Genomic DNA, 23,105 nt, shown 5'->3' on the forward strand with positions numbered 1-23,105 from the left:
TTTTTTCACATAATTTATCACCAAAAACTTCTCAACCTCTGCACAAAGTAAATTATTAGTATATGTCAAAGTATCAAGACTGCATGTATATACACCAGACCTGGGTCAAAGAGTATCTGCAGCTGGTTTTGTGTTTTGGTTGTTTGCTTTGGGTTTTTTTTTTTTTTTAACTGTTTGAAGTACCACGCTACAGGGGGTGTAGCTGTGCCGGTATCTATTTTAGTTGTGGTTTATATCAGACTCAGCTTATGGAAATTCAATACGCAGCTACGTGCTCAGTTTGACAAGTGTGCGTGCTCTGGATTTATCATAACTTTTAAGCATTACACTGAAAAATATTCTAAAATACAGACAGGAAATATTTTTATGTACATATACACATATTGCATACATTCATGGGTTATGTTTGCTATACTAAGTGCACAACTGTTTCCTCTGTGGCTCATTCCAACCATTTCCTCTCTGTTTTCAGCATTGCTGTATCTGATGTTTCAAGCACAAACATGTGCATCTTTTAAATGCCAAAGGCTTGGAATTAATTTGTTGGTGTAAAAATTCTCCAGATTATAAAATTATATTCTTATTATACACTTCTTGTGTTTGGTGTATCCAACCAGTAATGTAAAAGTGGCAACGCCATGCTCCAAATGAGTGAATTTATTGAATTTTTGTAGCATCATTTTCCAAGCGTTGCATAGTCCCGAAAAAGTCATCTCAGAAGCGCATAAATTTTCCAAAGGAGAAAACAGCGAGAAGGGAGGTCTGATGTGCATACTACCTGACTATACACCTAAATAGTCCACAAAACTAAACTAAACATGGAAACAAACTAATTAAAACATTAGGAAAAAGTAGTAGCTTAGTGTAATAAAACATGGCCTCAATAGCATTTCCCCCCTCTTACTCTATGGAAACTTTTTAGCTCCATACATTTACAAAGGTAAATAGGAGGCATAATAAATATTTATCATCCAGGAGCAACAATCAAATGCCAGGATGCCATAATGACAGGAAATGGAAACAAAGACCAAACCAAACTGCAGACGGGAGGTAAATTTGCTGATGCAGTGCAATTCAAATGGAGAACATTATAGTGTATAAGAAAGCATGAAAGATTAATTCTGGTTCATTGCGTTAAGGCAGAGCATACAGGTACAAGCGGATGATCTTTTGCTTTTATACTTTACTTTCAAATTATCACTTATACCACATCTACAAATACAGACCTAAAATGCAGCAGAACCACAGCTAAATGGCACCTTTACATGATGAATGATGATTATAAGATCTGCTCCAAACATCCATATGTCATTCAGACTCTGAAAATGGTAATTAAGGAAACTGGTTTCAGCTGTCTGACTTTCCTTGATTACTAACTGCTCAACAAAGAATTTAGAAATACCTCTAAAACAATATGCTGTGTGTGTCTGATCATTTGTAGTCTAGTATCACTTTTGATAAATACAAATATTGCTCATATAATTCTCTTTTATTTTGATGCAGATGAAATTGCTATCTTAGTGCTTAAGGCCTGAACTGAACTTGTAATGCTGCAGTAGTTTATATATAGCTGTTATGAACAGATCTCCCAACCCAAACTCCTCTAATGTAACTGCGCTATGACATTAGTTTGACACTTGAAGATATTAAAAGTAGAAATATGTCCTTTACTTATACGTTGATTTTTTTATTATGTTGGACAGCTATTCGGTAATTGCAGAAGGTTTCATTCACTGCTGTTTAGTTAATGCCTGCTGGGTTTAGACTAAATCACAGGAACATTTTAAAGCTGCAGCTTTTACAGACACAGACCTTGGGTTTAAAAGACCATGTGATTTGGTTCCAGAAAGCACAGGCTTAAACCTGCCTTAACCTTAAACTGCAGCTCAGCTTATGACAGAGTAGCAGCCTCTAGGACTTTTGGCACAACAACACAGTCAAGCTTATTTTCTGCCAGTCATTATACTGTCATGCAGCCCATTTACTGAAGAAGACTAAATCAATCCACAACTTTGCAAATACAATTTGACCCAGGCCTGATAAAACCAAAAGTGTTTTTTTAATAAATGTTGTTGTTGATATTGTTATTTATTAAACATTTACAAACATGCACTGTGTGCTTTCTGTAGTGTTCTGGGAAGCTTGCTGCTTCCTTCAGCAAAAAGGAAAGCCCTGACAGAAGTGAAAAAAAGAGAATTCCCATATGGCTTCGTTTTACCGCCATTCTTTTTTTTTTTTTGGCTTTGCTTTGTGTTTTTCTCTTGCTATCATTCTACAGTGCATATGAAACAAAACTGAAAAGACAAACACAGGGCAAAAATGATTGATAATACAATACCTTTCCAGTGATATTTCAGTGCTCTCAGCGAACACAAAATTATTCTCCAGGCAGTATCGATTGGGATTTTTGTAGGCTTGCAGCCTAATTTTGTGTCCCATCGGGTATTTGAGGTGTCTGATATGATTGAGCGAACATGGAACTAATGTAGAAATGCAAACAAAAATCAGATGAGGTTGTATTCCTGGAAACCTTGAGTTTTAAGATAAAGCAACAGGGCTCAGCTGCTAAAAAGAATGCAACACTTCCCCCTAGAGGTCAAGACGGAAACATGAAATTTTTCCTAAAAATAATACTTTCACAAATAAAAACGTGACTCCTAACATGTTGGATTTGACAGATATTAGACTCCGCTCAGGCAATAAATTGTAGCTAGTTCCCCACGTTTCATACACTACCTCCACAAACTAAAAGCAGCACTGATGCTCACTTAAATGAACAAAATAGGACAAATATTAATTTGATTTTGTTATAGATCGTTTTTCCATGGTTTCTAAGAAAATAGTTTTTTTTTTTTTTTTTTATAATCGCGTTATAAAAAGCCTTACGTTACCACATGCCAGACGTCAGTGTGCATGTCCATGCGCATGCCTCGTGTTTAGTTCAGGGCCCATGCGAAGCCCTCGGAAAAAGTAGCGCTTCTTTGTTTTGAACATGTTTATTTCATTTTATTGAGCAACGCGAAATTGACGGGAGTCCCCAAGCTGCTGTCCTGTGGCAAGTGGAGAAGAGTCAATATGGCTGAAATGAAATGGAAAAATACTGTGTATGTGTAACTAAAATGTATGAAATAAAATAAAAAAAAACCATTCAGTAAAAAATTACACCCACATCTTCCAGAAGGTGTAATTTAATTAGATGGTTTGACCTACTGTTACTTAATACATTCATAACGTTTTTTGTCTTAAAATTAGTCCTGAACACAAGAAAATAATGCTGTTGTTATTATTGAGCCTTTTATTTTTGTTATTGGTTATTTCCGGGTATCGTTTTTAGGATGGATTAAGTTATGAATGTACTAACAAGGTACCTGAGGTTACATAATTTCATAGATATAATTGTGTAGTATGACGCAGTAATCCTACCTTGCTAAGATACTGAAATTTGTTTGAAAGGTCCAGTAAAAGTAAAGGCTGAATAAAATTTAAAATGCATAAATTGTTCATATCAACTAATAGATTTATAATTTAAGATCCATTCAAAGTGAGCATTGTGGCAAGGATAAAGATAACTGCATAAAGACCGAAACAAAGTGGCCTCTTTCATAAGTAGTGTCTGCAAACCACAGCTGAGAGACTTGATATTTCGAGCTCTGTCCACTGGATGGAGACAATGAAACGCATAGACGTTTTTCTGTTGCGTACAGGTTTTCTCTTACTCTAGCGGTGCACATTAGGGGTATGGAAATGTACTTAAATATTTTGAGTGACATTGTTTATATGCATTGCAAAGGAACTAAAGATAACTGTATTTTGCTATTTTCGTCAGTTATTTGTTCTAACTAAAGTTGTCTTTTGAAACAGTAATTGGCCATTTTTCTAATTAGAGGTTTAGCACGGCCTGTTCAAAGAAAAAATATAAAGTGAGATTTGACTGCACTTCACCTCTGGTGTCTCTTGGCTCATAGGATGACTCATACTTGCACCGTATGGAGATCAGGTTACATTTTTGCACCTCATTTACATATCAAGAACAGTAGAAGAGGGTGAGGAGGTAAGGACAGTGTGTCGGTGGAGGGATAATGGGATTATGGCTCCATTATACCCTGAGGATATCGTTTCAGTTTGGATGCACTTCCGCAGTGATAATTACAGTCCTGAATTCATGACAGGATTGGGTAACCGAACTGATATCGGGTTAACACCCATCCAGTCCAATGATCTTATTCTGGGTCACATGGAAACTATTAATCATTTGTAATTCAAGTGTGTACAATGCCATCTGTTTATCTCTATAAAAAAAAGGAGAACTGCTGTCATTGTCATACTTTTTTCCTTGTGTTTGTTGAGTCCTGTTTGATTTCTTTTTTTTTTTTTTGAGAGAGCGAGAAAGAAAATAGAGGTGGTAGGCAGTGATGTGATGTGTCTCATGATCCACCCATGCTGATTCTCACTGATACTCTGGCAGACATACAGGGAGGGTCGCTGTTTCCCTCCCACATCACTGCAGCAAACAAAGGCACTACAAACAAGAGAAGCTTGCATGTCACAAAGCGTGTGACCCCGAGATGACCTCCCTCCGTCCTGCAAAGAAGGCACAGAAGAGCACTGGCAAATCTCCATACATACTCTTCATTCACAGGAATCAGCTTGCATTATTATTAATATGATATATTATATTATATTAATAAAGTCTTCATGTTTTAAGCACTGACTTATGAAAGATGTTCACTCTAACTTTGTTTTTAGGCAATGTTCATTTAGACTCATTCTATTTAAGGGTGAATGAGACAGCATCAACTAAGGTGTCTTAGTATGTGTCATAAGAAGAGCTTCATTGTGCTTTGGTGTTGATTCTCTAAGCCCCACATCTGGCTGGATTATTCCAAATTATATTCCTTCATTTTAGGTGTGTTGAAGATGTTAGTGGAAAACTCTGTCCAGTGTGCTGCTACAAAATCTCTGCTTTTAACAACAACAACAACAACAACAACAACAACAACAACAACAACAACAACAACTATTCAACTTTTACTTATAGTAAATGTAACATAGCCTTTTAAATAAAGTTACAGCCTGTGGTTAAATTATAGGGGGACATGGGAGTAGATATTTGTATGTAGGATGTACATCCATATGCACCTTTACTAAGAATAAACAAAATTAAGAGTCTAAGATTGAAGACAGGGACTAAGATTTTACATTTTAGCTGATAAAATATTAAAACTATTTTCTTTCTTAAAATTCTGTCTATAATACACATATAACAATGATGCAGAACTAAAAAAAATGTTTAATTGTGTTTTTTTGTTGCTTTGTTTTGTCAAAGCCACAGGGAGCCACTGGAGATTAGGTTTTCAATCACTCGTCCAGGCCAAGAGAGCGGTCCTAAAGTCTCACATAATGATCCCGACAGCATAACTACATCCTCTCTAGGGGTCAAGCATTTAAACCCATCTGTATTTTAGTACATTAACTTTATCTCAGGCCAAAAGAAATTTGTCTTTTGTCACACTAATTCTGAGATCATGTACAGACTATATAACATATTTGATGTTTATTATGTTAGTTTAACATGAGGCTCAATGTCATTACTTTTGCATGTGTTTAGCCAAAGTACAATAAAAACATGTCAATGCTGCTGCTGCTGATCATTTTGGTTATTGGTATGTTGTTGTAAATTAACAAAAAAAAACAACACTTAGACACATAAGCAAAGATTTAAAATGTATTATTATTTAAAAGCACTGCAAAATTAAAAAGAATATATTCAAATATTTGAATTTAACAAAGAAAGTAAGTAAGAAAAGAAGAAAGCTTAAAAACATTGCATACAAAAATATTGGTTATTAAGAGAAAAGCAAATGAATGGTTGAATGTAGGACCGGGATAGGTCCTACATTCGCACAAAGTGAAAGCATTAGTAGGTTTACAGTAAATAAAGTCCAGACTTGCCTCATAGTTTGTGTTTTTTCTTGTCTTCCTCCATTCTCCATTTTCTCTCCTCTTTCTCCCCACTCACAACCAGTCACAGCAGATGACAGCGTCTGCCCGAGCCATCTGATAGAGGTTCCTTCCTGTGAAAATGGAGTTTCTCCTTCCCACCTTCACCTAATGGTTGTTCCATCTTATACTATAGGTTCTTTTTCAAACGTCAATATACTGAGATGCCTAATGATTATCTTCTTTTTAACATTATCAGTGGTAGTATTTGGGTATGCAAATCTAAAGAGGAATCATGAATGGCACACTCAAAATTAAACGTGTTGTTAAGAGCGTTCCATATTTTCAAATGTATTCCTGAGAACTGTCTGCTACTTAGTCTTACACCTGACTAGTCATGTGGGGAAAGATTACATACTGGACATAGCTTTTAAAATTACAAAGCTTAATCTTTCTATTTATAGACTGTGTACCTGCTACATTTGTATCTAATTTAAAGTCGAAACTATTGCCCATTTTCAAACATGGCTTATTCTTTGTTTTACCGCCAAACTTTTTGTAATATGCCGTCCTAGCAAGAACAACAGGTCTACATAAGAGATCAGATAATAACATCTCCAAAATCCTGGCTATGTCTCTGCTGATCTTATTTTAACTATTAGGTCACTGTGTTGTAGGTGCACACAAGAAGCTATTTTCACACAAACAGGGATATCAGTGACTGGCAGAGGACAATGTTAAAAGTGTCTCCATGATAAATTCTTGCCCAACGTCTAATGTAAAGGTCACACACATAAGTAGTGGAATCCAAAGTGTCATACTGTCACACTGATATAATTTTCATGTAATGCAAGACTATGCCAAGATGTGCAGTAGCTCCTCAAGACTTTACTAACCTGAAGTTCAAATCTACCATATTCACTTCAAAGTAGAATTTAAAATAAATACTGCAAACAGATGTTTTTGTTTCACCAGTTGTACATGTATTGTTGTGTAATTCGGTATTCAGTCACGATTACAAAATTCTTTTTACTTGCAAAACATATGATCAACCATGTTGTAAGAAATATTATCTTCGTAACAATGCTGGTTAACCCATACCACCGGCTTTCCCCTCATTTATTTATTTTTAAGCCCAAATCATTGGTGTCGAACACACAAATGAACCCCTCTCTGCTCTCGCTGGGAGACCTCTTGGTGTCTCTCTCAGGGATCCCAGATCGTCCCTGAACCCCACCTTGGGTACCTCAGCACTCGCGAACGCTTATGGGCGTGTGCAGATGGCGTGCAGCAGCACTTGTGCGCATGTTTCATGTCTGGATGGTGTAACGGCGCAGGTCTTCATTGCATGGGTTGATGTCCAGCTGAAAGACGCTGCAAAATAAGAAGGAATCGCGCAATAGATCGGAGACTCCGACAAATCAGGTGGCATCATGAGCAAAGTGCAGGGTGGGATGAAATGTGTGAAATATCTGCTTTTCGCTTTCAACATCATCTTCTGGGTAAGTCCGCTTCGGCAGCGGTTTGCCAAGAATTAACGTTTTTTCTCTCTGAAAAAGCCGGATCACCGTTTTTGTTGTTTTTTATGGTTATTTATTTGTTTTGTTGTTTTCTCTTTAGGAAGTGAAATTGATTCGGTTTATTTTTAAGCGACTGTGGAGTTTCGTTGCCTTGTGAAAAACCTGTTTGTTCCTAGCCTTGTTTACACGTTCAATGTACTGAAGGCTGAAAGTCCGTCTATTGATATTATTTGGTATGGCTTTTAAATACAGCAGCCTTTGTTATTCCGTACAGTTAGGAGTTAATGTTGTCTGGCAGACCGCCTCAATGCACCTGCTCTGTTCACACCGTCTCCCTCTGACTCCACACTGTTTCCCAAAATTCTCAAACCAAACCTCAGTTATATAACCCAGAGTCTTCTTTTCATCTGCGTTCATTAGTGGCTGCTGCTTTAGAGTTGGTCATGATTTATTGTTGCACCAAGTACATGCTGCAACAAATACACCAGAGCTACTTTTCCAACACAGATCCCAGTTCATGATTTGACGTTGAGGTGTGACTTTCCTGCTGCAGGCGTGTGAAGGGTGCTTTTTTTTGTTTTTCTTTTACATGCGGGGTTAATCTATTTGGGGAACATCATGAAAGGTTTTTGTTTTGGTCTGCAGTGCTGCTCAGATAAGATTCCCCGTGACTCAGATTCACTTTCGATTATATGCCAGTGACTTCTCATATGACATAAGTTTCTTGGTGTTTAGAAGGCTAAATGTGTCAGAGAAGTACTTTTAAGCTTCTAATATTTTGTCAGTTTGCATGTAGACTGTAGTATGCAACCTTAAACATTGGATCAAGATTCATTCTTTTTGTATTCTTTTATATTCTGCGTGAATCAAAGAATATAAGTATTCCAATAAGGTTTTAGGTTTGCCTTTTTTGTTTTTTGTTCTGTTCACCCCACAAATGTATCTCATAAACTTATCAACCCTGAGTTTGGGAACATCAAGGAAAACTCTTGCCCCTACTTGAGGCTGCAAGAAACCCCCCCCCCCCCCCCCTATTATCATTTTCAATCAGTGATGTGTTTAGATAAATAGATACATTTATTAGGTCATTAACAAAGAGCCTGTTTGGGTTTACTCTTGTTTGGTTTTCATTATTGTCTCTTGCAAAAGATACTCAATATTTTACTGCTAAATGATACAGTGTGAGTTTAACTGGCTGCATTGACTCATTTGTGCTCTGTAAGACGATCACTTGTGTCATCCAAAGTGACAGCAGCCTCTTTGTTCGGCAGTTTTGGGACTGAAAGCATAGCTGTTGTGGTTGTAGCCAAAAGGGGCGTACAGTACGCTGTCATTTTGGGGTGCAGAGCCAACAAGCAGCCAATGCCAGTGTGAGTTACATCACCCAGGCACTGTGAGGCTGGCACAGCCTGTGGCTGAAATGCACCATGGGAGATGGACCGCTGATTCTGATGCTAATTCTTGTGTTCAAATGTGGTACTTTGATGGGCCATGAGGATGCATGGGCTGTTGTTGCAGCGTGGCCTTATTTTCAATCATTTTATTGTCAGAGTACCTCACTAAACCTTCCTAAAAAAAAAAAAAAAAAAAAAAAAGAGTGGCCCAGTCCGGACTGAGTTTCCTGCAGTGAGGGTTGGAGCTGCAGCTTGAGTTTTGTTCCTTCGCCTTGAGGCGACTTTTTGTTGTGATTTGGCGCTATATAAATAAAATTGAACTGAATTGAACTAACAGAAGACACTTCCACTCTTTAGTTTGGCTGAATCTGAAGAGCAAGTCAGGAAAAGGATCTGAGAGTGTTACTGAAGATGTGCTGCTTGGGATTCCATGCTTTTACAAAATTTTGAAGATGAATTTTTTTTCATCTGCATATAACATGTGACACTTGTCCTGAAAGAACATATAAGGAACATGGTTAGGATTAATATATAACTATGACACAGACAATATCTTTTACCCTTAATCCACATTTGTCCTTTTATTCGTTTTGGCTTTATTTTTGGATGTTTAAATTAAATAATGTTATGTAGGAGGTTAAAATGATTCATTTTCTCAGAGTAAAACCTGGTTTCAATCAAATGTGTTATGGTAAGCCAAGCTCTCCTGGAGAGGAAAGATGCTACTCAGCATAGACACTTTTTTGCCCCCCCCCCCCCCCCCCTCCTGTTAAATAGAAGGAGGGGGGGGAGCCTATGAGTATTATTAGCCACTTTAGCATCACCTGCAGAATCGTAACTACCTCGTGATAAATAAAGACTAAAAGAAAACATGAAAGTGCTCACTGTTTAACTGTGAAATTATTTCTGCACAAACAGAAGAACTGCTACTTACCACTCATCAAATTCAACAGAACTATAAAGTCACAAATAATTTTGATTGTATAATTTATCAATCCCCAGGTGTCTGGATTGTTGGTGCTGGCGGTGGGACTGTGGCTTAGGTTTGACCCAAACACAGTGGACCTCCTGACAGGCGATGGCGCCCCCTACACCTTCTTCATAGGTATGTCAGAGATTCTATAGCCTCATACATATGCCTGTCTCATCTTCTGCAGAATAAAACATATATGTGGATGTGGATAAAAAAAAACTAAAATCCAAAATGGATCCAATTTCTTCTCAGCAGTTCACCATCTTGATGGATCTTGATTACACCATCTTGATTACATGGACCCCCTTGAAAATGAGATGAAACATCCCTACATGTTTATCTACATTAAATAAATGTTCAATGTGTAACATTTTAAAGGTGCCCTAAAAAATCCCACATACAGAGAAGTAAATACACGTGTAGGCTACACATGCGGATGAGACCGAATGTCTGGTACTGTTATCCCTTACAAGTATGAAGAACCCTTCAAGTACTGCTTGACATTTAACAGCCACATTTTATCTTCAGCGCATCGAGATGTTTTACTTCTTTGCACAAACCACAAGGAAAGTTTGTTTAATAAAACATGTAAGTTAAAACATGTCCACAGTTACTAGGCCTGTTTAAAGGAATTTGTCATTCGAAGCCCTCAATTCTTCACTTTCACTTTGAAAGTGGCTAAAGTATGCGCACAGAGGAAGTGAAATGTGATAAACTGATTGAAACTTTCCATTAGTGGCAATTCTCCTGTTCGTGGGATACGAAGAAATTCAAATCTTGACATAAATGCTTATTTGGTTTTGATTCGACTGAAATAACATAAAAACGACCAGTCAGAAAAATGTACAAACGATGCACGAGAGCCTTTAACTGATTAATGAACAGCTCTGTCTGTTTGCTGAAATATCGTATAAGAGTGTCTTTGCAAAGCTCACACAGTAGATTATTAAAACATACAGTAGACAAGACAAACAGCTAGTGTTCAGCACTCCATACAATAGGCCTTCTCTCTGACAGTGTGTGGGAGCCGATGATTAGAATGAAGCCTATTCTTGTTACTCCCGTTTAAGCCATGACCTAAAATGGTGACTTCACTTCATCAGCTCTCTGCTCTGCCTTCGTGGAACTGGCTGCCTCTCTCAGGACATGAGTAGCAGGTTGGGTGGGGCCAGTGACAGAAGACTATATCCTGCTTGCAAACCTAGTAAAAAATGAAAATAGAGCAAAGAAGAGGGGAGGGGGAAGCAGCACAGGGCAACCAAAGGCAGTGTTTTCGATTATACTTACGATCATATTGCCAAGATTACAACCTAAAACGTTTCAAGATACAGTAGAAAATAAAAAGTACCATGTTACTTAAGTCATCTGTTGATGCAGTGTACTCCAGATGAGGTAACTTCTCTCCAGCTTGGTTTTATTTGATATGCAAATATCCTGGAATTTCTCTGTTACTGTGTTACATCTTTATGAGTCATTTTAATCAAATTCTCTGTCCCACTGTTCTTTACCGTCCCCTCCTCACTTTCCCATTTGCAGTGATTATATTTCTCACTTTAGGTTAAGCAAATCAAATGTAATGTGAATTACATTTTCTTGATTAAAGAACATTTGGAGTGCAGTTAAAACCGGAGCATATGTTGGTCTGATCAATATTTTGGAGGTAAAATAGCTGATTAAAAAACTGGCAGAAACCCTGGAAGGCTTCAGAAGGGAAGGAGAGAGCTAGACAGAGAGTTTGTTATTGCCACCTCTAAAACGAGATGCTGTGACTATGACTAATATGTAACTGTGTGGAAAAAAATCTCAGAGGGTGGGTGTGATCTGGAAATCTTGTTTTTCTGGCTACTGTACGAGACAAACATGCTTCACAAACTGGGTAGAGGAGTATGCTGATGGCAGGTCTAGTTGTCAGCCAGTTATGAGCCAATTGTATGCCTGATATCAGTTGTTACTGTATCATCAGTAGGGATCCTCTAATACTAGTGGGCTCACAAACCCAAAACTCATGTCTCCATCATATAAATCTTCTACTTCTCCTGCCTTCTAATGCAGATGTTTGTGGCTGTGTTAAGATGGCACCAAGATAGTTTGTTGGTAGTCCACATAAACCAGCAATGCGGGCTGCACTCTGTAGTGTTTTCCCTTAAACTTAGTCTCTGTTCTAGAAAAAACTGAGGTTATAGCATACAAGGAATTTCTTTGTAGTGAAGTCAAGCAGAAAGCTGACCAAGCCACTGTCTGAATTACTTGTGTGTGGGTTTTGGGGGTATTTTTTATTTATTTTTTGGTGTGTTTTCTTATTTGTGGTGAATTCCACAGTTTCCTTCAGTGTCTTTCGGAGAAATACATGCAAGTGCACCTCCATAGCCTCTGCATGGGCTGAATTCCCACAATTGCTCTTTCTGCAAATGGACAACACAAGCCCATAAATCCGGCATTTAACTGGAAACACTTGGGTTCTGCAGAGGATAACTTTGTGCCTTTGCAGCCAAACGTTATAAGCTTCCTGGGCAAAACAACTGACTGTTGCTCCCACTTCTAGCAATGAGACTAAACAGAGTGATACCATAATAAGGCAAAGTGGCAGCATTCTCTCTGAGGGTTTCATTTTCCATTCTATCACCTTTGTTACTCTCTAGTGTGTAAACAGCCATTACATGTGTATATAAGATAGAGATGGAGCTAAACTGAGAGATGTTACAGATGTTTATACTCAATAATTTGTATTTCTAAAAGATACGTGAAGCAGGAAGTGCACTTGGCAGGTGTCTGGTAGATGGTAGATACCTCTGCATTTAATGAGCGAAGAGCAAAGAGCAGATATTAAAGTAAGTGTATAAGTGTTGGGGAAAAAATGAGCAGCTGAGATCACTTCTGTGTAGACAATTGTATATAAATTGAAAGCTTTCATGGTCCATTATATTTTCCATTGCTTACCCAGACAACTTTCTTTGAAGCTCTGTATCCCTATAGATCCCTTCAGCTCAGCAGTGTATTCGCCTCGTCTTTACCTTCCCTTTTGTCGCACAGCAAGAAAACAACAGCTTGCATTTGCCCCATGTGGATTAATTAAATTGCTGCAGTGGTTGCTGCCTGTGTCACCGATTAGGCCCTTAGCATGGACCTAAGGGACCTGCTTGGTGTATAGTTACAGTGCGAGGGGGCTCAGTTGCAAGGACTAGAAGCAGGGGAGTAGACCGAGAGGGTGACGTCACTCAGGCTTGAGGAGAGCATAGATGGTGGCAGACGCAGTTAAAATCTGCAGCAATCAAGCCCTCTGAAAATTAGATTTTGGAGGACAGATGGCATCTGTGTGCTTCTTCACCCTGCAGGAGCATGAATGGACAAAGTCTAAGTAACTGGAAACCCTACTAATGCATCAAAAGAGTCAATTAGAAGCATAATTTCTCAGTGGGCTCTCTAGGCCTATTAGTTTTCTTTCAAATTTGATTATGATTTTGAACAGACTCTGCCTATGCTTTAGACAGCTACTCTATATACGGACAGGACTTCAAGCTATTTCTGTAGCTGCCCAGAGCAGGAAAGAGTCCAGAACTGTGTTTTGTTCAACCCACCTTTTTTCAAGTGATCAGAGATGCTATAATGTAACGTTAAGAACATAATTCATTTGTGCCAGAGATTCTATGTTTCAGATCATGAAAAACTTCAAATTCATTGTTTAAAGTAGCCTAATAAATAGACTGAATTGTGTGAGTCTATTCAGAGATGTTCTGCTACCGAAGATACTTCCACCTACAAACACAACACAAACAATCCTTTTATAAATTCTGCTCCAGCAAAGGCAACCATTGCATCACGCTGACACCCTCAGTGGAAACTATAAACTGCAGCCATGTGATACTGAGAACACCACGATCAGATGCTTCTCATATGTCTTTCACAATCTTCTTGTTTATAAAACACAAAACATTAATTTTCCATTTTTTTCATTTTAAATGCACTGATCTATCGTCTGGTCTCTCTCCTCAGCCGTGTACATCCTTCTTGGTGCTGGTGCGTTGATGATGGTCGTGGGGTTCTTAGGTTGTTTTGGGGCCATTCGTGAGTCTCAGTGTCTTCTTGCATTGGTGGGTTCAAAGCGTCACCTCTCATTGCATTTGTATTATTTTTATATTTGTTTCCATGAGGCTTAAATTGATATTACCGTTAAATTGGTACTAACACTGAAATAACTTGATGTGTATGCTTCTGATGAGTGATCGCGAAGATGTATAGAATTAGGCTGTCTAATAACAAATGAATAATAGACAAATATTAACTTTAGTTTAGTGTAATCTTTTTTTTTTTAACAACAAGGCCCTTGTTTTCTCCATTTGTATAAAAGGGCAGAATTATACATTTCTTTCTAAGGGATTTCAGAAGAAATCACCAGGAACAGCCCACAAAATTGTATGGCCAACTGTTGTTCCCCAATAAATGAATCAATCACTGATTAGTTTTTGTGTTGCGTGTGTGGATGACTCCCACTAGAGGCAAGGCAAGGCAAGGCAAGTTTATTTGTATAGCACAATTCAACAACAAGGTGATTCAAAGTGCTTTACAGAGACATTAGAAACAAAAACAAATAAAAAGCATGATTTAAAATTGATTAAAACAAGCAAATAAACTAACTAACTAATTAACAAACAAACAAACAAACAAAACAGTATATAAAATCAAAACAGATAAAATCAGAACAGTAGATAAAATCAGTAGTTAAATGTAAGTTTTGAAATTTAAGCTTAAAGTGTGGATTTGGTGCTTTATTCAAATGCAGCTGAGAACAGGTGAGTCTTCAACCTGGATTTAAATAAACTGAGTGTTTCAGCTGATCTGAGGCTTTCTGGGAGTTTGTTCCAGATATAAGGAGCATAATAGCTGAATGCAGCTTCTCCGTGTCTGGTTCTGACTCTGGGAACTGATAAAAGACCGGATCCAGATGACCTGAGGGATCTGGATGGTTCATACTGGGTCAGGAGGGCGATAATAGTCCTTGTTTCTGTTCTGCAGTTCTTTGCTTGCCTTGTGATAATCTTTGGAGCAGAAGTCACTGCTGGTGTGTTTGGATTCCTAAACAAGGAACAGGTGGAGTTATTTGATGATTAAATACAAAATAACAAAAAATATTCTCCGTTTTTTTTTAAATCCCATAACTAACCCTTTTTTTTCTTCTTTTAATAACAGATTTCTGAAGAAGTCCAAAAGTTTTACAGTAGCTCCACCCTCGACTCTAGTCCAAATGGAACTGCAATAGTAACGACTTATTATAAAGCTGTGAGTAAAACTTCGCCATCATGTTCAGGGTTGCAATCAATACCATTAAAATCATGTTGTGTTTTGTTTTGTTTTTACTTCTTTTTATATTTGCAGCTGAACTGTTGCGGAGTTTCCACATTGGAGCCAAACAGTGATGTGTGTGCAGACTTCCCAGAAGACGTCAAGGTAAACCCCTCTGCCTGCAGGGACACTTCATAGTCACATGAGGGCAGTAAAACACCATTTTAAAATGAAGCACTATTTGCTGTGATGAACCTACTTTGCTGTGTGCAGAATGATCGATATGAATGTTTCTTGCTATTTTTGCTTGATATTAGGACTGCCTGACTGCAATAACAGACTTCTTCGATGAAAAGCTGTATATCATTGGATACATAGGGATTGGTATTGCAGGAGTCATGGTGAGAAAAGTTTGAGTTTTTTAATTAATTGTGACCGATATTCCTCAGGTAACCACAATATGTGTCTGTGATTTCAGATTATAGGAATGATCTTCAGTATGGTCCTGTGTTGTGCCATCAGAAACAGCAGGGAGGTTATATAATTGGTGAGCTGACCCCCCCCCCCCAACCGTCGCCTGATCATATGGTTACACAGCCCTTCATAATCAACTTGTCTGCATGAGAAGGGAAACACCAAAGTTACATTTCAGTCACTTCTCTTAGTCCAAACAAGTGCGGTGGGGGAGGGCCTCCGAGTATCACAAAGAGAGAACAACAAGTCTCAATGCTCCCACTTATCCACGGACCACATGCAACACGATACGCTGGATCGTTAACATCACACCTTCTTCTTGAGTCCACCAGCACTGAAATTCACTTCCCTCTTCTTTTCCATAACACATGCTTTGCTTTTAGCTCGACTCTGTGACATTCCTCACTTTTAACATGTCTTTGTTAGACTGCCGGTGCTCCGCAAAGGCCAAAGTGCTGCCGTTGTAGATGCAACACAGCACACAAAGCCTTCTTTGACACAGGAATGTTGTGACTGGGGAGTATTGCTGTAAATATGGATCCTTATTTTCACTTTGTGTGCTTTAGCGTTTTGAGGACTAGCCTACCTTTGCAGAGTAAATTTGCAGAGTAAAATTCCGTCATGTGCCTATTTATTTAGTTACGATCAAGCCTCCTACTACTGGACTGTTTGCCTATATCTTTTGATTTGAATATGTACACTGCACCAGTGCTTGCTTCCTGTCACCACTTTCAAGTATTTCTACCGTAAAGCACAATAGCTGAAGTGTAGACATGATTTGAAGCCAAAGGGTTAGGATGGTCTCATGATAAACTGCGGCGTTGTAAATCTCCAAATTCATCTGACAGCTAAATAATGCTTTGTGCTGACCTCTTCTGGAGCATGTTTGGGATGTAACAGTGAGCTAGTTTGCATTTTGTGTGAATTATTGTGGATGTAAATTTTGTTGGTGTGCCAATAAGATGTGAATTATAGAATAATATAGTTTGTCATACTGTTAACCGTAATAAAAACATTGGGTGCTTTTATTTAGATGTTTTCAGCTTCTGTCCTCGGAGATGAATCACATGTGCACTTCTTGTAAAGTGGAACAAGCTGAGAAGAACTTCATTGTAATTTGTGGTTAGTGAAGTACCTGAACATGTGAGCAATGTTCTGTTTAGGTCCACGGATGACAAATTTCAGTCACATACAAGGCAAGAGTTAAAGGATATTGACTAATAATACTATTTACTGAAAATACTAGTGATGGTAGTATATTCTATAAATCAAGTTTATAGAAAATATCAAGCGTCATGGGATTTGGACAAAATGTCTCTACACAAGGCCTGCTTAGTACTTGCTCATACAGAGAAGTGGGGAATTCCACCACACCAAGGTATGTTTTACAATTTTCAAAGACAATAATGAACCGATAAAGTGAAATATTACACTGACTTCAATCTGCCGTTAGTTAGTGTGGACTAAATCATTCACCTCAGCATGTGAACTTGCTCAACCGTGATTTGATGCCCTCCTGGTAGTAAAGCTTCCTGAATGTGTGGATCAGATTCAGACAGCCTTTTTAACAGAAATAACTGCAGCTGCATTGCATGAATGTACAAATGTGCAGAGAAGAAAATAGCACTGTGTGCTGCAATATCTGGCTGTCATTTGACTAAAAACAAGGGACTAGTTCTTCTCATTTTCAGCATCTGGGATTCCAGATATTTGATTTGTATAATACGTTTATGGTGAGCCTTGGTACACCCCCTCAGTTCATTCACTCTGAAACAAGTCAACTTTCTTCCGATTGAGTGTGTGCATGAGATAGCCTTACTAAGGAAATCACTGATGTCAGCAGGAGGCCAGAGTCGAACAAACTCTTCGTAAAGGAACATTTAGAAAAATCGAATGTAGTATGTTTACATTAATGAATATGTCATAAAGCAATAGTTCTGAACTACAGCAGTTATTCAGAATACCTTCATAGCCCTCAGTACTTAGTCAAACAGTACAGACTGGGTACTTCAAGTTTTTTATTAATATACACAAGTACAAAAAGCCATCACAATCATTGGTATGTAACAGTCTTTTTTTTCCTTTTAAAAATAAGCTCACAGTAACTGTAATAATGCTCATATTCTGTCAATTTTGCCTTGCAGAATCAAAACTACATTTCAAACTGCTTTGTTAAGGCATGAATCACAAAGGACCTTCAGGATAACATTTCAGATGAAATATAAAAAGTGTGTGTGTGTGTGTGTGTGTGTGTGGACGTAGACAAACATAAAATGTGCATGATTGCATCTCAAGTTTATGACAGTTCACATAGCACTAACCAACTACTGCACTAATGTCAAGTGTAGGACACAGCTTATGGTTTGGTAAGCCATATGGTCCCAATTTCATTAGGAAGGTTCATGATTAGTTAAAGTAAACATGTACACAAAGCAGTTCACAAAAAAAGCCTTTCCAGCAAGTTGTGTAAACTGGGCCCTGTGAACTTTCAGACTTTTGTTTCTAGATTAAGGCTCAGCAACATGAGACAGCAAAGAAGGAAAAAAAAAACAACAACACATAAATAAAGTACTACAAACTCTCATAACAAACTACTTTAAATAGCGTCAAAAACAAGTTTTAGAAAAAAAAGAAAAAAAAAGAAAAGTCGTGATCAAGAAAGCAAGCTCCCTTCCCTCACAGAGGGAAACAAAACAACTGTTTAGGGTCAAGAGAGGCCCCAATGCAGTAAAGCTAACAGCTTCAAGCGCAAACACTGGCTTCAGCCTACTGAACAAGTAACAAAAGGGTTTAAGTGCAACACCACGTTTTGACCGTAAAGATAGTGAAATCATAGGTCTTTCTGTCTACTTGTTTTTCTTGCTGTAAACTGAATACATGTAGCAGCTAGGTCTTCTACCAGGTCCCATGCATAGCTAGTCAGCAAGATGATATGGTCTCATGGTCCTAAGAGGCGTAGGGGTGAGTTGTCAAGGATGTATTCACCAACACCAACAAAGTACATAACCTGTACAATGCCAAACAGAGGTGCGATGACCAGAGCCCGGCAGCTGGCACCTTTCAGGAATGCTGAAGGCCCCTCCTTCTGCATTATTTTACTGTCAAAACAGAGGAACGAGTTTATTCATACACACAAAGGTAGGAAAAGGAAAAAAAAAAAAAGACGTGCAATTTATGCAACTGTAAAAATGATTCACTGTCATACCTTACACAATCCACCACTCCACTGTAAGTCTCCTCACTAGCCCCCTTGTTCAATGACTGCAGTCTGGTCTTCACCACTAGAAGGAGAGAGAGCAGGGGGGGGATTGTTAAAATTCCAGTGTTGCTAAGAATATTCAACAGGAGACAACTGGGTGATCCAGCTTAGGGCGGAAAAAAAAAGCAAAAATAAATAAAAACACCACTCACCATCACAGGGGTTAACCGCCACCGCAGCAGTGGATCCTGCAGCACAGCCTGAGAGGAAGGCCCAATAGAAGGGTGACGACGCCTCAGGACTTGGTTTGCCCAGGCGATTCAGATTAGCAAACAATGGGAAGTAAACAATAGAAAAGGGGACATCTCTGGAAGAAAGTAAACAAAATATTTTCAGACTAAAATCCTGGTGAAGTTCAACTGCCCTGTCAGGTTCACACACAGCTTCTCATCGTGGCGGTAGAAGTGATTTACCTCATCAGTGTGGCCCCCAGACCTTTGTAGAGCCCCTGGATGCCCTGCGTCTGGAGGAGTTCTTTTGCAATCTGTGTAGCCGACACAGCTCTTGGTGCAGAAATGACCATGCCAGAATTGTAAGAGCGACTGAGCACTGCATTAGTGGCCACAAGCTTTGTGGGAGTCATCATGACTGGTTTCTGTTGTTGGACCGCTGTACAAAAAAAAAAAAAAAAAAAAAAAAAAAAAAAAAAAAAAAACCCCACACACACATAAGATATATATAATTATAAATGAGGAACACAGCTATAAATGTAAATTACTGACACTGATGCATTTAAAAAGGGCTTTGCATGCTTCTTACCAAGTCTGCCTGCATCCTGTAGTTGTATCTTGAGCATTTCCATGGGGGTAGTAACAATGACCTGGCACATGCCTGCACCACAGCCTGCCAGCATCTCTTTGAACACTGTCAGCCCCTTTCTGTTAAGAGTGAGACATGTTTTAAATAAACCACCTTTAAAAATAATAAATACATATTGCCCATTTCCAAGAAGATCCTCTCACAGAGTATGCTTACCCGTCTTTGGCAAGGTGGTGCCGGAAGAAGTCATTGGCAGCCAGCTTGATTGCCTTCTCAGGGGTAACCAAGGTCAGATTTACAGCAGCACCTGAGGGGAAAAAAAAAAAAAAATAGTTAGCACTGAAGACAGAATCCAGTTTTCCATTCAGCACATGTACAAAAACATACCCCGCCACTATCATTACAACATCAGAATGTAAAGAGTTAACTGTACAGTTAATTTACACACAGACAAGACATATACTCAGTTTAATTGAGCTTAAGTAATAATTGTGAAGGGGGATTATGTCAATTTAAAAAAAAAAAAAAAGTAGTAAACAAAATATCAGGAGGAAAATGAGAAACAAGCATAACAACACAACATAAGGAACAATAGGGCAATGAAGATGCAGAGGAAGATGCAAACACGAAATCTATGAAATAAACAGAATCAGGGTGTGACAACAAGCAACACTGTGTAGAGAAGACTTCAAGAAAGGAAATAGATCTTAGTGACAGGATGCATGTCAGTGAGTAGGTTAGTGATGACAGATAAAATAAAATTTAAAAAAAAAACATTAGAGAAAGGACAGACTGAGTCCTTGACTATGCGTGTGAAGACTTTGAGCAAACTTAAATGTTCTGTGGGACTGAATATGCAAAAAAATTAATCTTTAGTTCACCACAGATTTGTTTGCAAGCTCAACCAAAGTCTGCAAAGACACAATTCATAGTCTGGAAAACAACAATAATCCAAAAGTTGACAGGACAGCAAGAAGACAGCAAAGTAGTTACTGACAAGTCAAATTACAGAACAAATAGATGGCAAAACAAAAACTTGAGCCTAGAGTTTTAAATAGAGCAATATTGTAAGAACCATTTAATGATTTGCCTCCAGCGTGGCTGCGCCTTATCGGCTAGCCTTCAATATCCCAGGGGGACCCAAGTCTGTAATATGAAAAACACAGATGCAAACAAACATTCCTCACACAGACAGAGACCCAAACTAAGAGGTCTCCAATTTCTTTGCAGACTTAGTTTCCTTTTCTAAGTGATACACTAATAATGAAAGTATATGCTCTCTGTTTTAACAAGTACAATATTACATACTATACTACAGTGAATGTAATACTTTTCATGAGACCATTTGACAACTTCTCCTTTACAACTGGACTAAGAGATATATATATATATATATAAAGCATCCAAACACAGCTAAAATGCAGTCTCTCAGTACTTGTTAAAACAACAAGTGTGGCCAGTGGTAACCGTATCAATGTTAACCTCACAACAGAGAGCTTACCCTCTCCTATATTTAATCCTCTTGCAGAACTTCTACCTCTGCTATCCTACTGCTTCTTAATATTTAAATATGTACAAGCCTTACCTCTGTACATTCCAAAGTATCCCTCTGATCGAACTGTCTTGACAAGGCAGTCCATCCTACAGAAGAAAGCAAGGTAAATATTACCGGTGTGACAAAACACGCCAGTTCATTGAGACAACAGGGGGTGGACTAAGGAAATTTAAGTGTTACAAGAGAACGCAGTTCAGTAAATTTCCACTCTATAAAGCAGTGCAAAGTGAGTAAAATGACCTCACTAGAGAGGAATTTCTTAAAACCTACATAGTCATTACAATTCAATGCACAGCTGTCATTGTGAGATCAGTATGAATAGCACTGACTTACACCAGGGCGTGGTAGGTATAATACCTGGGGGCTGTGTGTTGCTTAAGTCAACATTAAGCAGAAATACTCACATGCTTTTGTAGACCTGCTGACCTCGTCTCTGATTCTGCAACCTGGTCTTTGCCAAGTCAATGGGGAAGACACAAGTAACCCCAACAATGCCAGCAATGCCGCCATTAATGAGTTTGGCTGGGAGGCTAAAGAGAGACAGCAAAATAAAAATAAATAAGTAAATAAATAATGTCACAACTTTAATGATGCTGTGTTTATTCTTATAATTTTGAAAGACAGATTATGATTATAAACTGTTTAGAAGGCTAAAAGCTATACTCCAAAGATAATCAGTTTACAATTACATGAAACACAAAAGCAGAAAAATCATGCTAATATAAGTCACCAAGCTCATCTAATCATTATGAAATAATAATAAAAAAAATAAAATAAAAATAAAAAAAACATTTGTACCACTAGACCACACATGCACAGAATAAAATAGTGCATGAAGCTTACCTGATCTGCTGCTGAGACATGACAAAGTGATAAAGCTTTGAAAGAGTGACAAAGGAAGATGTATGAAAAAGTAAAAGCAAAAATCAGGTGATGTAGGTTCAGGTGTTCTTCAGTGAGGTGAATGAGCAGAGTCCTAGACAGAGAAAGCAAAGGGAGTTACTAAGTAGGTTTCCAAGTAGTCACAGACCTTACAGAGAAGCTTATTCCACCCACGAGGGACTTTAGGTTATCTATGTGCCGCACAGTCACAAGACCATGATGCAGCGGATGTGCTATACTTGCGCTATGAGTAGTGCAACCCGTGGGCGTGTTTAAGCTCACATACCGCACTCCATATATGGGCGTAACCGTCTTTCATAAAGTTAAGATTCAAATCTGGCGGCTACTGCTGAATTTCTAAGTAACTCTTTCTGAAGGCCGAGGCATAAAATATAGATACTTTGTATGAATGTGAGTTACGAGGGATAATATCGATGCAAATATACGAGATGGCGTTTCCATGCAAATATATCCCTCTACCGAGCATTTTAATTGCATTAAAAAATATAATTAAAAAAAAAATGCACTGGCCAATGGAGTTTATACTATTTATAATACACGCTTTGGGTTAAAAAAAAAAAAAAAGATATTGACTACCGCATTGTTTTCAGTTCCACATAAAGAAAGTGGCTTTTGAAGGCTACTGTCATTGAGACGCCCATTCATTCGTCAACATTATGAGAAATAACGAATAAACTGGAGACAAAGAATCAAGCAGTGAATTTAAAACCATTTCTAAACTAATTGAATATAGATTATTACGGATCAACTTACCAAATAAATGATCTCGCAGTAGTTCTTGTTTGATTGTTTCGAGCGAATAGTCAGTACTTCTGTCTCTTCCGCTAGTTGAAGCGCTAATAAAGCTGAGGGTCAGAGTAGCTGGAATTTTCCACTGGCTTTTTTTAAGGGGCTGGCGCTTATCTGACTGCCGCTTGACTTAAAGCCAATCACAAGTTTCTATATTGTTACTTTATTTTGATTGGAAGGTAGATACATCAATCATTAGCTGATTCACCAATTACAGCTTTACACTGCTTAAGCCCAAAAAGAAAGAAGCTATTTTTTTGTT

General features: G+C 38.2%; 2 protein-coding genes across 3 annotated transcripts; one reads left to right on the top strand and one right to left on the bottom strand.

Moving 5' to 3' along the window:
• The first annotated feature begins 7,206 nt into the window (after positions 1 to 7,206).
• tspan2a (tetraspanin 2a) lies at positions 7,207 to 16,606 on the top strand. Its single transcript, XM_085457515.1, has 8 exons — positions 7,207 to 7,442; positions 9,857 to 9,959; positions 13,818 to 13,915; positions 14,838 to 14,912; positions 15,012 to 15,101; positions 15,198 to 15,269; positions 15,422 to 15,505; positions 15,583 to 16,606. Exons 1-8 carry the CDS (start codon positions 7,374 to 7,376, stop codon positions 15,646 to 15,648), a joined length of 657 nt encoding a protein of 218 aa, XP_085313641.1. The 5' UTR covers positions 7,207 to 7,373; the 3' UTR covers positions 15,649 to 16,606.
• Positions 16,607 to 17,583: 977 nt separating this feature from the next.
• Positions 17,584 to 22,923, bottom strand: slc25a55a (solute carrier family 25 member 55a). 2 transcript variants are annotated; one of them, XM_085457513.1, is made up of 10 exons: positions 22,808 to 22,923; positions 21,995 to 22,127; positions 21,556 to 21,681; positions 21,182 to 21,237; positions 19,813 to 19,903; positions 19,597 to 19,715; positions 19,251 to 19,446; positions 18,990 to 19,144; positions 18,784 to 18,859; positions 17,584 to 18,676 (listed from the first exon to the last, which is right to left on the bottom strand). In XM_085457513.1, the coding sequence occupies exons 2-10, from the start codon at positions 22,012 to 22,014 to the stop codon at positions 18,517 to 18,519; spliced, it is 999 nt and encodes a 332-aa protein (XP_085313639.1). In that variant the 5' UTR covers positions 22,015 to 22,127; positions 22,808 to 22,923; the 3' UTR covers positions 17,584 to 18,516. The 2 variants fall into 2 exon arrangements, with proteins under 2 accessions (XP_085313639.1, XP_085313640.1); XM_085457514.1 differs by lacking the exons at positions 21,556 to 21,681; positions 21,995 to 22,127; positions 22,808 to 22,923 and having other exon boundaries at positions 19,813 to 20,742.
• Positions 22,924 to 23,105: the final 182 nt, after the last annotated feature.

Source organism: Copadichromis virginalis, linkage group LG5 (genome assembly GCF_057382275.1).
Source record: "Copadichromis virginalis isolate Kocher_CV1m ecotype Utaka linkage group LG5, C_Virginalis_male_GT1.1, whole genome shotgun sequence".
NCBI classification, from domain to species: domain Eukaryota; kingdom Metazoa; phylum Chordata; class Actinopteri; order Cichliformes; family Cichlidae; genus Copadichromis; species Copadichromis virginalis.

Excerpts from the sequence above, each read along its gene's own strand:
- tspan2a (XM_085457515.1), top strand. The coding sequence starts at position 7,374 with ATGAGCAAAGTGCAGGGTGGGATGAAATGTGTGAAATATCTGCTTTTC. Across the intron at positions 7,443-9,856 it reads CTTTCAACATCATCTTCTGG|GTGTCTGGATTGTTGGTGCT; the intron begins GTAAGTCCGCTT and ends ATCAATCCCCAG. Across the intron at positions 15,102-15,197 it reads TAACGACTTATTATAAAGCT|CTGAACTGTTGCGGAGTTTC; the intron begins GTGAGTAAAACT and ends TTATATTTGCAG.
- slc25a55a (XM_085457513.1), bottom strand. The coding sequence starts at position 22,014 with ATGTCTCAGCAGCAGATCAG. Across the intron at positions 19,716-19,812 it reads CACCACCTTGCCAAAGACGG|AAAGGGGCTGACAGTGTTCA; the intron begins GTAAGCATACTC and ends CACTCTTAACAG. Across the intron at positions 18,860-18,989 it reads GGCGGTTAACCCCTGTGATG|TGGTGAAGACCAGACTGCAG; the intron begins GTGAGTGGTGTT and ends CTCTCCTTCTAG.